Source organism: Monodelphis domestica, chromosome 6, assembly GCF_027887165.1.
Source record: "Monodelphis domestica isolate mMonDom1 chromosome 6, mMonDom1.pri, whole genome shotgun sequence".
NCBI lineage: Eukaryota > Metazoa > Chordata > Mammalia > Didelphimorphia > Didelphidae > Monodelphis > Monodelphis domestica.
In genome coordinates this window covers 190,122,582-190,136,396 of record NC_077232.1, presented here as the reverse complement: position 1 = coordinate 190,136,396, position 13,815 = coordinate 190,122,582, and the positions used below count along the sequence as shown (strand labels likewise).

Sequence of the window (13,815 nt, the reverse complement as noted above, 5' to 3'; positions counted from 1 at the left end):
CCCAGGATATATATAGATGGCAGCTTCTTTCCTCAGGGCTAAGGGGTTGGGAGTTTCTAATGTTATTGTTAATAAGCCCCATCATCAGTTTTCTTCCTCATGGATTATCAGTATTGATGTCCATTATTTGTTCCTACTTAATTAGTTTTAAGAAATAGGTAAATGGGTATTCGTGAATACCCATTTCTTACAACTAATTTAGAACAAATGGCATGAAACACTACTTCATATAGGGGACACTTTCTCCCATAAGAACATTCAAACCCCAGGGATAATTGGGCTCAGACTTGGAGAGTTTGCATGTCAAAGGGGGAAAATCACAGCTCCTGATGAGTTGTATTACTTTTCCACCCTTGGCAGGATCCTGATGTAGTTGACCTAGAGTATGATCTACTCTTGGAGTAGAAAGTTGACTCCTTAGAAAGTCTTGAAAACTCCTTTATTCTCTGCACCTAGTTTGTCCCTGGCTCCTAATACATAAACTACTGTCAGTGCCTGTATCCTGGTGATATTGCTAAGATGGTAAAGGGAAGTCCAAAATCTTTAGATGTTTTGAATTCATAAAGCTATCTTCAGGTCAAGGAGGTGGGGACTGCTATCTTCATCAATGGAAGGAGCATCCACAAAGTTGAGGTGCTTTAAATTATTGAAGGAAATGTAATGGAAATATAGTTTGGCTAGAGAGTATGAGGGATACCACTATATCAAAAGAAAGGGGAACATGGCAACTGATTTGGTTTCACAACAAAAGAATATTTCAGTGAATTTTTGTTTTCAAATTTGTTCAGAAGATGCACTCTGATTATATTATATTTTAATATAGGTAATACATATAATTTAATTCTAATATAATAATATATGACATTTAAATAATAATTCAATATAGGTAATAAATATAATTTAATATATAATATAAAAGAGAATAGTCCTCTTTCCATTGCTCTGTCTATAATATAGCTAATCACCCAGAGCACCAACTATTCCATAAGGTGTCCTTAGTTAGTGTCCCAATTCAATTAGACAACCATTTATTAAGCACCTATTCTGTGGGAAGTATTGGGGATACAAAGGCAAAATGAAACCATTTCTGCCTTCAAGGAGACAACATTTCTTGAGGGACATATGTGCCCAGATAAGTAAATATAACATTACGAATCCAACTCCACTTCACAAGAATTGGGATCACTACAAACTATGCTAAAGGGTTCCAGAAAGTCAACCTAAGGACTTTCCAAGGATACCGGGTTTAATGGCCCAAGTAACCTATCCCAGTCAAACAAAATAAAACGATGTGATTAGATTGGTATCTGTGCTAAAGAAGAGAAATCCATATGGATGAAACCATGGATCTTCTGGAGAATTGATGTCATAATAATAGCAAACATTTATGCGGTACTCTGCTACCATCATCTCATGTGATTCTCATAACAATTCTGAAGAGGTAGGTAGGGCAAGTATTATTATGTTTACATATGAATAAACTGAGACTTGGAGATGTAATTTAACCAAGTTTATATATCTAATAAGTAGCCAAGTCCAGATCTTCTGGTTCCAAAGAGAGCACCATTTTGCTGTCCAGTTGAGTTCTCTTCTTTCTTGGTCACCAGAAATGTTCTGGCTCAGTCAACAAAACCAACAGCAAAACAGAGATTTGGAAAGGTTTGAGGGATTCCTGAAATGCAGCTCACTCAGGTGGATGATTCAAGCCACAAAGGTGAGGTTTATGTGAACCAAATTGATGGGGCAGTTGCTAAATAAACATCCATCTGACTTATTCTGTAGAGTCTTGTACTGTAGCTCTAGTTGTAGTCCTCCAGACAAAGAGGCCTGCGTGAGCATTTTCTCCCCTTTTCCCATTTGTTTTACAAAATCAACTTCTGGGCAGCTTTCAGTTCTGCTGTTCTAGGAATTTGTGCTCTTCCCCTCACCCCCAACCCCTAGTGTTGGCCTGAAAAGTGGATGTCACCATTGCAACTACTTATCAGAAGCAAACAAGCTTGGGAAAGTTAAGCAACTGCTTCTAGGACACCAAACTGACAGGAAGAGAAGGGGATGTAAATTGCCTCTTGACCCTGTAAACAAGAGAAAGTTAACCATTAACACAAACTTCTGGGGGAACTTAAATGGGAAGAAGAAAGCAGTGTAAGCCATCCATCCAGAACAGCTGTTCTTTGCCATTCATTCCCATCCCCTGAGAAGATGCTCCCAGGGAGGATCTTCTGCCTGGTCCTGTGTGTAGTGGGCACTACCTGGGTATGGTTCTTTTTATTTATTTTCTCCTTTATTCCTATCTTTTTTTCTGGTTATCCCACAAAGATATGCATCAGGGAGCTGTAGTTCTTGAGAGACTGGCCTGTCAACCTGGAATCATTACTCTTTATAAGCCTCATATATTTTCCTGCTTCTCACCAGTTAGTAATTTGGTGTTTCATGGCTGGGGACTCATGGAATTGCCAAAACTCAGTTCCCTAGATAAGCCTGGCATGTTTCCGAACAATAACTGGAGGAAGAACTGTAATGATTCACAAGGGATGGATGGGGGTGTGGGTAGGGGAGTCTGGGGCAGGCTTTGTCTAAGCTGGCCCTGAGTAATCAAATCTTACTAGGATATTAGAAAGACCTGAAATCTCTGCAATGAGTAACATCGTAATACTTAGGTTCAGTAATTTTAATGAAGAATATTAGATGTCTCAGGCTTTATGTTTACCTTCTGACTTTTGTTACTTTGTTTTTCTAATACATTTTCGTACATATTTTTCACTGCCCCTTTATCAAGGCAATAAATAATCTTTAAAAATATATACATCATTTTAGACTCTTTGATAATAGACATGGAATCAAGGGAAGCCTAGATTCAAGATCTGATAGAAATCTTTCTAGATATATGTCTTGGAGTAAATTAATATCTCTGCATTCCCTCATTTGTGAAAGGGGGAGAGACTGGTTTTACTGGTATAGGGAACTCCCTTGAGAATCAACTTCCTCCATCAAATTGGGTCTGTATCTTTATAGTTTACAGCCTTAGAGATTTGCCCAGTTTATTATTAATGCCCAGAGTCACAAAGGGTTTGAATCAACTCTTTCTGGCTTTCTGCCTACTACAGAAAAATATTTCTCATTCATAAAAATTAGGATATTAATGCTAACACTACTGGCCAAAAGTGATTAGCAAACCTTAAAATGCCAGATAAATGTGAATTATCATTTAGTCAGAAGCATGGGGACTTGGGAATATAGATAATAGTGTTTCAGAAGTAATTAAGTCTCATGAACTCACTATACTTGCTGAAAATTGTTGATGTTTTTCTCTGGGAAATTGTCTAAAAGCAGAAAAGCCACATATTTCCAAAGCCTTAAAAAAAAAAAAAACAAACAACACTATGTGTTTATTGATGTGGGATTCACCCTTCATTTATCTGCAGGATGGTTCTGGGATCTCTCTGTGTTAGACAAATTCAGTCATTATTCTGGTGGTTGAAAACAGCAACTCTAGAGAAGGAACAGGGAAACCCAGAGGCACTTGATCGACTCAGATTTGGCTACTCAGTAGCAATTCTAACAAAAGATACAGTAGTGGATAAAGTGGAAAATATTAGTTAAATTAATGAGACTTTGAGAAGAGGGAGATGATAGGAATTGAATATTCGATATGCTGTCAGTTATCAGACAGTTTTACTAAGTTTACTAAGCTTTCTCTCTTTCTCCCTCTCTCTCTCCCTCCCTCTCTCCCTCTTCCTCTCTCCCTCCCTCCCTCTTTCTCTCTTTCTCTCTCTCTCTCTTCCTCTCTCTCTCCTCTCTCTCTCTCTCTCTCTCTCTCTCTCTCTCTCTCTCTCTCTCTCTCTCTCTCTCTCTCTCTCTCTCTCTCTCTCTCTCTCTCTCTCTCTCTCTCTCTCTCTCTCTCCCCTCTCACTCTTCCTCCCTCTCTCTCTTTGTCTCTCTGTCTGTCTCTCTGTCACTCTCTCCCTATCTCTTTCTCTCTCCCTCTCTGTCTCTCTCTCTGTCTCTCTCTCTGTCTCTCTCTGTCTCTGTCTCTCTCTGTCTCTCTCTCTCTGTCTCTCTCTGTCTCTGTCTCTGTCTCTCTGTCTCTCTCTCTGTCTCTCTCTGTCTCTCTCTCTCTCTCTCTCTCTCTCTCTCTCTCTCTCTCTCTCTCTCTCTCTCTCTCTCTCTCTCTCTCTCTCCCTGTCTCCCTCTGTTTCCCCACTTCCCCCAAGAAGGGCAAGTTCTATGAAATGATGGCATCTTAAAAACGGGGAAAGGAACACCTGGTATTTTTTAAAAGGCATTTAAAAACATTTTTATTTTTAAAAGGTATAAATATAACAAGGCTTTGGGTGATATGTGGATCTTTTTGGGTCCTTTGGGTCCTTCATTACAACTGATAATAAAGACTTAATTTCATTATCTTTGGGTTACTTCAATCTGATGAAAGGGTTTTAATTGCTCCTTTGCAGCTTTTGTATGCAACTGATCTTAATGGTTTGGATCCTTAACAAGCTCTCTGGAGTCACTGCCAGTTTTAGGAATTAGTCTTTCTCCTGGGCATTTTAAAATGTTATTAACAAAGCCTTTAAAAAATTGATAGTTTAAAAATTAAAATGGTGGAGCCCCGAATTTAGTTATTACTTTTCAAATTGTACTTTGAATCTCCAGAATCATAGTTACTATTTGGGGAAATCTGCAATTAGAATTGAGTAATTCAAAATAAAATCTCAAGGACTGTGTCTATTTTATCCAGCTTTCAGAGCTCCAAAACAGAAATACCCAAATGAAGAGAAAGAGGATTTTGGAATCTGAATATCATGATAATCATACCTGTCTCTGGCATATGACGAGTCAAGCTATAAATTTATCTCTAAAGCTTACTAGCCTTGTGACTATAAGTGATTTGACTTCTCTGAGTCTCAGTTTCCTCATTTGTAAAATTGAGAGAATAATAGTTTTAGAATTTATCTCACAAGATTAGAATAAGGTTCAAATGAAATAGTGTATATAAAGTCATCTGTAAACTTTTGGGCCCTTTATAAATACCTTCCTTATTGTAGTCTAGTCATTAGAGGAAGCTTCCTGGAAGAAGTAGGATTCGAAAGATGGATAGAATTTGGATGAGTCAGGAGGAAAGGATTTTTCAAGTGGAAGAAGAGGGTGGTGAACAAGTACTTTAAGGTCAGAATAAACAAGGTGTAGAGGACAATGAAGAGACTGATCTATCTGAAGGGGGAAGGATGTATATCTTGCAATCTAAGAGCTAGTGGCCCTACCGCTTAATGAAGCTGCTGGATCTGGACCTCCTTTCTGAATTGGATGCTCACTTTGGCAAAGGGTTGAGAAGACACTGGCTGGACTCTCACTTGGATACTTCTGTAACCAATTCTGAACTAAGACAGCAAACATGTTGAGATGCAGGCTTACCCACCTGCCTTCCAAAGTTTGTCTCTCTCTGTGTGTCTCAAGTCAGGACATAGGAGAATATGGAATCATTCAAGGTGTCTCAAAGTAGGAATGAAGAGTATCTCTCCTTTCCAAAGCTCTAGAACCAACTCCATTCCTCACAGAGTCACCAAAGGTGGCAACTCCATTCTCCCCACCTATCCAGAACCATGTTCTACAAGCAGCAAGCAATGAAGGGCACCCCTTGTCCCTACTTATTAATGTATATGGAAAAGTCCAGTCAAATTTGGCAATATAGAGAGCATTTTACTGAGAGAATTAGATCATTTTCCTGTTAAAATAGCAATATCTAGCATTTATTTTGTGCTTTAAGGTTTGCAAAGCACTCTACAAATTTTATATTATTTTATTTTCCCAACAACCGTGGGAGGTTTGTGTTATTATTATCTCCATTTTATAAAGGAAGAAAGTGAGTCAGACAGAGGTTAAGTGATTTCCCCAGGGTCACCGGGATAATATATCTCTGGAGGAGGATTTGAATTCATTTGGAGCCCTTTCCAGAATTTATTCACTGGTAACAACTTTTTTTACTTGCAAATCCACTTTGATATTGTTTTCTTTTTCCCTTTGATTCTCTAAAGGCAAGTAAAGATGAAGGAAGCTTCCTAGAGGAAGGAGGAGGAGTTCGAGGCCCCAGAGTTGTGGAACGTGTCCAGTCCTCTTGCAAAGAAACTGATTGGCCATTCTGTTCCGATGATGATTGGGTAAGGCAGTCTATTTTCAGTGACTGATTTTGTTAAGGTAGATTGCAACTCTTTCTCCAATTTAGCACTACTGTAGCCCCAAATTCCTCAACCTGTGACCAACCTGGTGATGATCACACCCTCCTTGCCCCAACCCCCAATTTTAGGATAATCCTTGAATGACAAAACTGCAGTTTCTCATCAGACTACACCTGGTCCTCCAACTAGATCAAACTTTACAGAGCTTGTATCTTGCTGAAATAGCCTTTAAGAGGCTCCAGCCACTTCTCAACCATGATGAGGCAACAGAGGACTTTAATGAAAGGGGTAAGACAAGGGAGAGGGGAAAAGAACTTCAATAGAAAGCCAATACATTAGCAAAACTCTTTTGTTACAATCAACTAATTAGTGGTTCCAGGTTAAGAGTAGCCAAGTGGAAGAGACCAGCTCTAAGGATACAAAGACGACTTTGTGTAATGATATCTCTTTATCTGCCAGGGGAACACAAAGTAGGGGATTCCTAGTCAAATGAATTTTGGTTTTGACTAAACAGGAGCTACTTGATGCCTTGATTCTAGGTATTATCTGGAAATGACCTGGATGGTCATTAGATGAGAACTTCTTAACTTGGAGTCTATGGACTTGTTTTAAAAAATGTTTTCATAATTGTATTTCAACATAATTGATTTCTTTTATCATTCTATGTATTTTATTTGATACATTTAAAAAATTATTCTGGGTCTACAGATTTCACTAGATGGCCAAAAGGGTCTATGACACAAAAAGAGGCTAGATGATATCTAAGTCATACCTAGATATTATCTTTGATTTCAAAGTTGAGTGGACCTTGGGCTTTGTTTTATAATTATGTACATCCCTTCTGACATTTCCCAGTGCCCAAAGCAATGCCATGAACTACTTCTAAGCCAAGAAAATACCAGATGGGTGAGGGTAAAGAAGCAATGGATGGTATGATTTCTGAAGGGGCCATGCGTAACAATAAAAAACATACAAGATTTTCTTTCTATCTCCTGGAGATTTGCATCTTTGACATCCTCAACATGCTGCTTTTTTTGTTTTAACACCAAATAATTCTTTTTTAAAAGTGGTCTCTTCTTTCCTCCTCCTACCCCCATTCCTTTTTAGACATATAAGTGCCCTTCAGGCTGCAGGATAAAGGGGCTAATGGATGAAACCAATGAAGATTTCACTAATAGAGTTACCAAGATCAGAAACTTGTTGTTTGATCATCAAAGGAACAACAAAGATTCTAGCTCAGTGACCAGAAACATCATGGAGCTTTTGAGAGGGAACATGGCCAATGACAACAGTGAGTATTTGCTACTTAGATTATGAAAGCAATCAATACTTTCCTTGAAGAAGATATTACCTTGGATTTCAACACATCATTTATTCTAAAAAAAAAAAAAAGAAACCAACATCATCAAAAAAAAGAAAGACAACAGTTCATTGACAAATACAATTTCATATACCCACTCCCCCAACACCATGCCTGTGATGGAAGGTGGGACTAGTTGAGGCTATCTTCATCTTACATAGAAACTAAGGCACCTCTATGGTTGTGATTTGCTAGTGGGAGACATTGAAAGTCATATGTTGGAGTGAGGATTATAATATAGGGATACATTAGACCCACTGGATAATACTGGGAAGATGGTCTCATTTTTTAAAAAAAACCAGACCTGTGATTTTTTGATATCAGGAATTGCCAGTAAAAAAATTCTTCCTAATGACTGACTGGTCAGCATCTGATCCCTAACAGAGTTTTAGAGAAGTTCTGGGGTATATCAAGAACTTAAATAATATATCCAGGATGACACAAACAATATACATTAGAGGAAGAATAAGCATTTATTCAACATCTACTATATGCTAGACACTAAGCTAAATACGTTGCAAAAAATATCTCACTTGATCTTCACAACACCCCTGGAAGTGTTATTAATATTCTTATGTTATAGTTAAGGAAACTGAGGCACACAAAGGTTAAATGACTTGGTCAGGATCAGAATCACAGAGCTAAGAAGTATCTGAAGCCAGATTTCAGCTCAGGCCTTCTTGCTTGCAGACTCAATCTTCTAATCACTGTACTGCTAAGTTATTTACAGCAATGTAGAATTTAAATCTGGGTCATCCTGATTCTGAGGACATCTTCCTGTCCACACAACACCATGCTACCTCTTGCCTTTTCATAATTACCATTTAAAAACACATGGAAACTGTGGTGGTAGTGGTTGTTGATTTTTCCTGGTAAGACTTGTAATTTCTTCCCACTTGGAATGCACATATACACAAAACAACAAGGTCACCCAGCTCTGACTGGCATAGGGAGGGAATGGTTTAAAAGATGGTCTTTGAAAGTTATCATATCCTGTGGCCAACCTGGTAGAAGTTATTTTCCAAACTTAGTACAACTTGTCCTCAGAGAACAAACAATCATCTGGTTCAGACTTTCTAGCTTGGCAGATAGAACCTGGCCGATCTAGAGCTCTCCCAGGCAGCCACTGATACCATGATCAGGAGAAGAGAATTCCAGTCGACATTAAGCAATGCTATATTCCAAAAGTCACATGATTAATTAATATAATTCTATAAATTAAGTATACATGACCTATTTCAACTAAATATCTACGGGCTATTGTTTTTTGTTTTTTACGTAGAAATGTGCTCTAGAAAGATATGTCCTTTTGGCCATAGTTACTCTAAGCAAGACACTTGGCAATTATTACTCATGTCTCCTATTTCAGCTAATAATAATGCACTTAACCAAGTGACAGAAGATCTGAGAAGAAGAATTGAAGTCCTAAAGCGCAAAGTGACTGAACAAGTACAAAATATTGTTTCTCTGCAGACCAACATCCGTAATCAATTAGTGGAAATGAAGCGACTAGAGGTAGGTGACTCATGAGCCTGGTGCCCCTCTTTCCAAATATCAGGTATGAAGGGAGGAGGAACAATCATTTTCTAGTATTCTGAATTCCTCCAAACAGTTCAGTTTTATGGGATGTCCCTTGATTGCTGCTTCCTATGAACTTAGAACCTCAGCCTCTAGTCAGAATAGCAAAGCTAGACTCCAGTACATATTGCCTTCCTGGCTAACCATAAGGGAAAGCACTGAAAAGCTCTAGCTCCCCAATAGATCCTGGGATTGTAAATTTTGAATTTGGAAGAGAAACAAGAGGCATTCGAATCCCTCCTCTCCCCATTTACAAATGAGGAAATTGAGACCCAAACAGGTTAATTGATTTCCTCTAGCTCACATAAGTGGTATGTGACGAAGATAAATGACAGAATCATAAGATTTTTAGCTCAAAGGACCCTAGAAGTGGTCTAATAGAATCCTGTCACTTTATAAATGAGGTGGCTGAGGTCAAGGGAGATTAATGACTTACCCAAGGTCACAAAGACAGTGACAGAGGTTAAGATATGAACCCAGGTGCTTCTGCCTCCAGGAACTGAGTTTTTTTTTTTTATTTCAATGTCACATTGCCAGCAAACACTAGCTCTTATTTAAGAATTCTTTACTAGATGGAATATTAATCTCTTTTCATTATGCTACACTACCAGAAAACCTTCACTTTTCCTAGATATTCTATTAGATAGAAAATGGGAAAGTACTGGCTGGCATGTTTGAGTCAAGAAAATGAACAAGGTTACCTAGAAACAAGTGGACCATCAGAGCCTTAGCCATTATAGCTTATAACCCTCACCTTTCTTCTTCTCTTTCTCTGTCTCTCTAGGTGGACATTGATATTAAGATCCGGTCCTGCAAAGGGTCATGCAGCAGGTCTTTAGACCGTGAGCTTGATACAAAGAGCTATGAAGACCAACAGAAGCAACTTGAGCAGGTTGCATCTATTAATTTATATCCCAGCAGAGAGGTCCAATACTTGCCCAATTTGAAAATGAAACAAGTGAATTTTCTGGTTCCAGGGAAGTTCAAAAGCCAGGCGTCTGCCCCAGAATGGAGAGCATTAGCAGATATGAAACAGATGGAGATGGTATTGGAGATACCAGGCAGAGATAGGAATTCCCCTACAGTTTCCTCTCCTCGGGAAACAGGCTCAGAATATGGAAGCACAAGAGTTGGGGACTATTATAGACTCGGTTCTGGGAGGGAGAGTTCTGGAACCCAGAATCCTGGAAACACTGGATCAAGGCCCAGGGAGAACCCTGGATCAGACAACTTCAGACCTGACAGTTCAGGATATGAGAACATTGGACATGGGATCCCTAGGCCTGCACCTCCAGAGTGGGGTCATACAGATTGGAGCAGAGTTGAGGAGCCATCAGGGGATGTGAGCTCAAAGGCAAGTGGAACTTTCCATATGAGCAAAGAAGTTTCTGGAGGAGAGAAAGAGTTTGTGCTGAGTGGAGAAAAGGCCAAATCTGGTGCCACCACTATCACCCGCCGTTCATGTTCCAAAACTATCACCAAGACTGTTGTAGGTCCTGATGGTAACAAACAAATGACCAAAGAAGTGATCAATTCAAAGGACGGAGATGATTGCTCTGATTTTGATTTTGAGCACCCTGAGGAAGGCTCCTTTACTTTCACTGGCCTAAGTAGCCTAGATGAGTTCCATCGTCGACATCCTGAACATGCTGCTTTCTTCAACACTGATTCAACTGGAACCAGATTCCATAGTACAACCCATCGAGGGGATTCTAGCTATGTTTCAGAGACATCCCAAGGAGCTGGTAGTAAAATCTTTACTCAAGACTCAGGATCACATCTGGATATTGGAGAACCTGACTTTTTCCCTCACAGAGAAGCAAGCACTAGCTCAAGTCACAAAACATCAGTATCCAGTAGCAAGATTTTCAGCAAAGGTAGCAAGAACTTCAAAATGGCGGACGAAGCTGAAGGGGAGTTTCTGAGAGAGGAAGGCACATTCATCCAAGCCCGTAGTAGCAAAAGAAGTCAAAGTAGAGACCGCAGTGCCCGAGGTACCCATAAATTCTTCTGAAACCCAATTTTGAGCTAGCCTTATCAAATACTTCCCATGCTAGCCCAGTCAGATATATCTATCATTAAGAATGTACAGTTGGTGAGTGCCCCTTCTTGTACCTCCTCTCCCATTTCACTGATCAGTCTGTTGCATATATCTCAGTTGACATTTAGAATAGGTAGGAAAATAGGAGGGGAAAAAAGTTATTAAACAGTAATAATAAGTGATCTTTAAATATTTTCACTGCTGGTCGCCTACCACTTACCATGATATTCAAATAAAGCTCTGTATTTCTCTGAGAAAAAAAACCCTATGTGAATTGTCCTTTTTTTACATAGATTCTAGTCCAATACGTCCTGAGAGGCCAGGATCTGTTTTAATTCTATTTGGGTCCAGACCTGACTTTAGAACCTTGACTGAGCATAACTTCTGCCAACCAGCTCAAATTTTCTTTTTAGACTGTGATGATGTCCTGCAAATACACCCTTCAGGTGCCCCAAGTGGTCTTTTCAATATCAAGCCAGCAGGATCCAGTAAGTTTGTTTCTGTTTATTGTGACCAAGAGACCAGTTTGGGAGGATGGCTTTTGATCCAGCAGAGAAGGGATGGATCTTTGAATTTTAACCGGACATGGCAAGACTACAAGAGAGGTTTCGGCAAGGTCAATGATGAAGGGGAAGGAGAATTCTGGCTGGGTAATGAGTATCTCCACTTGCTGACTCAGAGGGAGTCTGTCCTCCGGGTAGAACTGGAGGACTGGGATGGGAATGAAGTCTATGCTGAGTATAACATCCATGTTGGTTCTGAGGCAGAAGGGTATGTTCTACGGATTTCTTCTTATGAAGGAAGTGCTGGAGATGCTCTGATTGAAGGTTCTGTGGAGGAAGGGACTGAGTACACTTCTCATGCCAACATGAGATTCAGCACCTTCGATAGGGACAATGACCAGTGGGAGGAGAACTGTGCTGAAATGTATGGAGGTGGCTGGTGGTACAACAACTGTCAGGGGGCCAATCTAAATGGAATCTACTACCCTGGGGGGCCTTATGACCCCAGAGACAATAGTCCTTATGAGATTGAAAATGGAGTGGTTTGGATCCCCTTCCGAGGTTCTGACTATTCCCTCAAGAGTGTTCGCATGAAAATTAGGCCCCTAGAGACCCACTGGTCAGAATAGGAGGAAGAAAAGAAAGACTCTTTTGTTGCTATGTTTGTGTCTTGAAGTTGGAAAAGAAGGAGGCAGAGGGACAGAGGAGTTAGGGGGAATGGGTCTTTGAGTCCCAACAAATCCCAGGTGCTATTTGATTTCCCATCGTACTGTAGTAAAATGCAACTGAGATATATTTGTACTTCTAAAAATAAAGTTCTATGATTTTTTTTCACTCCCAAAATAACTTTCAGAGTTTCTTTTTCTTTTCCCCCCATTTAATCCTAAGTGTGCGTGGAACCATTTCACTTCGCTCATTCCTCATTCCCTTCTAGGAAATGATGATGAATGTAAAAAGTCACTTTTAAATATTAGGGAAAGGGATTGGACCTCTTGTTTTACTGAGAGGCAGATAGATAGCACCATGAACAGAGGGTTACCAGTTATGGAGCCTCCTTGGAAGCCTTGAGCTTGATTCCTACTGCAGACACACACTAACTATGTGGCCTCAGGAAAGTCACTTACCCTCACTCAGTCTCAGTTTCCTCCTTTGTGAAATAAGGGTGATAGCAGCCTCCATCTCCCAGAGTTGTCATAAAGGTCCACTGATAAAACATAGGTAAAAAACTTTGCAAACTTTGAAGAACTTATTATCATAAAGGGAGCTTCCTTTGTCAACATAGGTCAGAATATTCTCTGGTAGCCTTATGTAGCTTCTAGACATTGTGAGATTAAGAGGATTGATCGTGGTCATAGATTCAGGTTGTTTCAGAGGCAAGACTTCAACTTGGGTCTTCTTTAATCTAAGACCATCTATTATCAATCTATTATGCCACGTGACCTCTTTTTAAATGCTACATTTAAAATGAATGTGCCCAATTTTAATGCCAGAAAAGCTTGCTTTCCAGGGCATTTCAGGTATTATTCAGTGACACATCAAATTGCATATGGCTTTTTGAGATGGGAAGTTAGGAGTGAGTTCATCTGGCATAATTTGGAGAAATAAACTCTAGGTTCCAAATGGCCATAGTTTTATCAGTAACTATTTCCCAAATTCTGATGAATATTAAGTAGATTTTGATACAGCACAAGTCACAACTCCAAGCCCAGAATACCCTCATTAAACACTTTGAAGACATAAAGGGAGAAAGACCCAGGACCAAACACAGGATACCTTCCGGAACCTATTCCCTCCAGCCTCACCAGTCCTGGCACTCACTCTCCACAAACATCCATGCCCATCACACACAGAAAACTGCAAATATGGCAGCCCCCTTCTCAGTGTGTGGATCTCCCAAAGCCCTTGGCAGAGGTGCCCCTCAGGGCAGGTCTTTGCCTCATGACTTCCTCTGCAACAGGCATCCTAGGGCCTCTGGCAAATTCAGTTGTTGTCACGGTGAAAGTGATGTGTGTGAGTGTGTGTGTGCACAGGTTTGCGCTGGCATAGTATGGAACCCTGGCAGAGATCTATGAGTTCTGTAGTGATGACCCTGTTTGGGTAGAGTGAATCTGGGGAACACCTGAGAACAGTGAAGGTAAGGACATGGAGAGTAAGAGGTTGTGT

At 39.9% G+C, this 13,815-nt stretch overlaps 1 protein-coding gene across 1 annotated transcript; it reads left to right on the top strand.

The window, feature by feature from the left end:
- The first annotated feature begins 2,099 nt into the window (after positions 1–2,099).
- FGA (fibrinogen alpha chain) lies at positions 2,100–12,498 on the top strand. The gene is made up of 6 exons (XM_007496210.3): positions 2,100–2,253; positions 6,030–6,152; positions 7,278–7,461; positions 8,900–9,045; positions 9,893–11,102; positions 11,563–12,498. Exons 1-6 carry the CDS (start codon positions 2,200–2,202, stop codon positions 12,279–12,281), a joined length of 2,436 nt encoding a protein of 811 aa, XP_007496272.1. The 5' UTR covers positions 2,100–2,199; the 3' UTR covers positions 12,282–12,498.
- The last annotated feature ends 1,317 nt before the right edge of the window (positions 12,499–13,815 follow it).